General features: G+C 40.7%; 1 protein-coding gene across 1 annotated transcript in view; it reads left to right on the top strand.

The window, feature by feature from the left end:
• The first annotated feature begins 574 nt into the window (after positions 1-574).
• The window catches only part of LOC108797735, a 69,841-nt gene continuing 66,493 nt past the window's right edge, over positions 575-3,922 (top strand). The window contains exons 1-3 of the mRNA XM_018569387.1: positions 575-584; positions 884-1,177; positions 1,983-2,333. Of these exons, the coding sequence (XP_018424889.1) occupies positions 575-584; positions 884-1,177; positions 1,983-2,333 (655 nt within the window). The remainder of the gene's footprint in view (positions 585-883; positions 1,178-1,982; positions 2,334-3,922) is intronic.

The following is a 3,922-nucleotide window of genomic DNA, read 5'->3' as shown; positions in this document are numbered from 1 at the left end:
GAGAAGGTCACTTTATACTGTGCGGCCTCATACTGTTTGGAAGGTGCACAAGTAAATTGGATTGTGAAAGCAGCAGGTGTCACTATCTGTGAAATAGGCGAGGATGGAGCAGATGTGAAGAAAGCCCCTCACCGGTCCTCTGTCTATGTGGCTCACAGAGAAAGAACTGAAGTATCTGATAAGGAAGGTCTTCAGGATGTCACCTCCTCTCTGACCTTCACTGCTTCCATCTCTAAACACCAAAACATCGCCATTGCCTGTAAGATTCTCTGTGATGGAAAAGTAAAGGAGAAGACTTTTCAATACAAATATCTTTATGGTGAGATTTTCTTTTCTGTATTTTTGTGTATTTACCTCTATAGGGCAAAAAGTATTTGATTGTTCTGTCTCAAATGTTGCTTTATGCAAAATACATAACTCTTTTTGGCAGTTCAAATTGCCAAAAAGGCTCAGAAGATAAGTTCAGTGTAGTTTTATTGCAGCATAAAGAGGATGCTGTTTTCGCTTGAATGAAGGTAAAATTAAATTATTTTGCAAAGCTTCCTGACTCTGCATGGGTAAGAATCGTTCTAATATGCCGTATGGTGAGGCTGGGAATGGTATCTATGGTATTGTACTAACTAGCCACAAAAAAAAAGAAAGAGAATAGAGTGAAACATACCAACACATGAAATCACAAATAATAAGCAGGCTGCTTGTGGTAAGACAATATTCTGCCCTGTTTGAGTTAAGGTGTTATGCAAAGAATACAGAAACTTTAAATATTGGATGTTTTCATGGTGCAGAAATACTAAAAATGCACAAAAACACTTGGTACATCAACTTTCGGGTACCATTCATTTCTGTGAACTTGTTCTAATGACAGTTTCTTACTTTATTCCAGCAAAGCCCAATGTGTCCGGTCCTATAAAACTGTCTCTGACTGATTATGGAGAGGTGCTGTGCTCACTGGACATACAGGGATTTTATGCTAATGACATACAGATGAAATGGAACAACAAGGAGACTTCAGAACCAAACAGACCATCTCAGAACAGTGATGGCACCTTTAGTGTTCACAATGAATGTAAACTTCCTGGGAGCTTCTTCAGTCATCCCGACTCTGCAGTGAAGGTGTCCTGGAAACACGACTCCATGGAGGACTGGGAGAGCAGAGAGCTGTCTGTTCTGGATAAAGGTACCAAGAATGATCAGATCTAGGAGTTACTGAATGAAGGTTTTGTACACATTAAGCTCTTTTTACATTAAGCTAAACGTTTTAAGATTGTAAAAAAAATAGTTTAATGTGAATAACTTTTTATATGTTTAAGAAAATGACCCAAAATCTTCAGAATATGTTGGCATAGATGGAGTCTTGCATTGTGTGAAGTTTGGGGGAAATTGGTTAACAACTAAGTTGTGTTTTGTACGTTAAGCCACATTAAGGTCCCTAAAAAACAAGCTTAATGTCACTCATTTGCCCTGTGGGTAACCAAAATCCATGAAACTTCCAGGATAGGTTTGGGAAGTTGAACGCTTAGGTTGTGCAACGTTTCAAGACAATTGATTGAGGTTTAGGCACATTATGGTACATTAAACTACATTAAGACATTTTCACATTAAATGTTTTAGGATGTCCCGTTCATTTCTACTTTCCCTCCTAGTACACTCCATGTATTGGGTTAATCCCTCAGTGGGATAGCTTACAGTCCCGACCGGTGACTTTTGCTCTAAGTGTAGAGCAAAAGTCACCGTGTGTGATGTCATTATATTTTCAGATAGCTACCTACGCATTTCGACAACCTCCCTGCTGTCTTTCTTATGTCATACTTATTGAGAAAGACAACAGAGACATGTTCAATATTTGGATCTCAACACTACCTATGCCATTCAGGTATTTACCGCATTTTTATATTGAAAGAACACTAATCCTTTAACAATTGCTTGATTTCTGTCACATACTTTGTTATGGTCATCTTCAACTATAAATCTGTCACATGCAGAGTTTCCCTGGAAGCCGGACACACAGGATATTGCAATCCCCAATCTTCTTATTGGCCGAACAGCTACACTGAAGTGTGAGGTGTCCAATGTATTTCCTGATGTCCTGAGTGTGAAATGGCTGAAGAAGGAGAAGGACAGTGAGGAAATATTCCCTGTGATCCACAACCAAACGTATAATATCTCAGAGCTCCGACCTGAGAAGCAGAAGGATAAAACATTCACATACAAGTCATGCTTAAAGTTCAAACCATCTATCAGTACAGAGGAGGGGGCAACGTTTATCTGCAGGGTGGAACATCCCGCTCTGGAGAGAGCAGCAGAGAAGAGCACCGGACCTCTCACTATAAAAGGTGACCATTCATTACAATGCCCTGTATAGCAAAACAGACTAGAAGTTCCCACAATTGTTGTCATTCCTCCCCAGCAGGACATAGGTGGTTGGTCTCCACACTGCAAGTCAACGTCTTTCAATCACTGATGGCTTCAGCATTTACCACATAGTAAACCTTGCTGGGGAGGGCTGTGGACAGGTTTGGGAACTTTTAAATAGCATGCTGATAGTGTATTATAGAAGAGTATGGCTCTGATCTAAGTTTTTTTTAGATCAACAGCACATGAGAAACCAGACTTCCACATTATCTGCACTAACTATTGGAAGGGTCCAGGTGAAATGTGTTGTCAGCCTTAATTTCATGTTGTCTGGTAGGACAATGAGTGTATATTAAATGGCTATGTGTATTGCTAATACTTCTTAAACATCCAAGCATAGCACTTATACCTGGTGCTGGGCTTTCCAATGAGCACAGCTAGGAAAAGATTTCTATTACAGTTAAATTAATTTTTGCAAAAAGCATAACGTAGCTAATGAGATAAGAAGGATAAGTTAGAAAATAGACTTTGGGGGTGATTTACTAACCTAAACACACGCACGCACCAGGTGTGTGTGATTTTCACACAGCAAAACGTATTTATCAACCAAAAAGTCTCTAAAAGCATATTTCCACTAATGCCATATATGGAAAAATCATGCACATGATGCATATATAATGCTGCTTCACAGTTTAGACAAAAATGGTTAGCTCATGCATTTACATTCCTTGCATTCATCAACGCAAGCAACACAACATAGAGCTAATTTACCCAACATCACCTTGCAATTCCTTCAGGGCTTTGCACAACACACCTGCTGGGTGTGTACACATTACAAAGGTGTCTAGATTCCACCCATAGATCATGCTGGGAGGGAACACACTGCAGAGGTGTATACACGTTCGTGGTGTGTTTATAGGGTTAGTAAATCAACCCCATAGAGTCACAAGTACCTGCGACCTGAGAAAAAGCAACAATAATCTGGCTAAGTGGGCTGACTTGGAGGCAAAAGTGGAACATGAAACACTGGATAACCCCATCTCTAAAAGAATAGGTAAGTGAATCATGGAAAGAACTGTCTGTAGGGCTCCAGAGCCACCACTCAGATTCAGATTATTCTTGAAGTGTTATTTTCCCAGGTGAGGATGCACATTTTAATTTTGCAATTTGATGGACTTTTTGTTAGAACTTGCCTCTTCTAGTGACCTTGTGGCCTTGCAGGATGTTCACAATGTAGCAATACATTGTATATCTTTTATTTATAAGGGCTTGTTCACACAAAGCGTGTGCGTTCCAGAGTGGTAGCTGCTGGAACGCACTGCGATCGCTAAGAAACTTCTCCTCGTGTTTTGAGGCGGGAGGGGGCGTGGCGGTGCATTGAATTCAATTGCAACGCTTACACCCTCCCCTCCCCCCGCGCCTGCAGTGCGATCGAACGCGTGGCAAAACTTTGCCAGTGTTGCGTTCCAATGAAAACTCAAAAAATAGATCAAGCCCTATTTTTTGCGTTTGCAGTGGAACGGAACACAGGCAAAGTCTTGCCACGCATTTGATCGTAATGCGGGCGGGG

The sequence above is a fragment of the Nanorana parkeri genome, unplaced genomic scaffold (assembly GCF_000935625.1).
Source record: "Nanorana parkeri isolate BGI_ZX_2015 unplaced genomic scaffold, ASM93562v1 scaffold1327, whole genome shotgun sequence".
NCBI classification, from domain to species: Eukaryota; Metazoa; Chordata; class Amphibia; order Anura; family Dicroglossidae; genus Nanorana; species Nanorana parkeri.
Note: the sequence above shows the minus strand (reverse complement) of the source record. Positions and strands in the feature narration are given on the sequence as shown.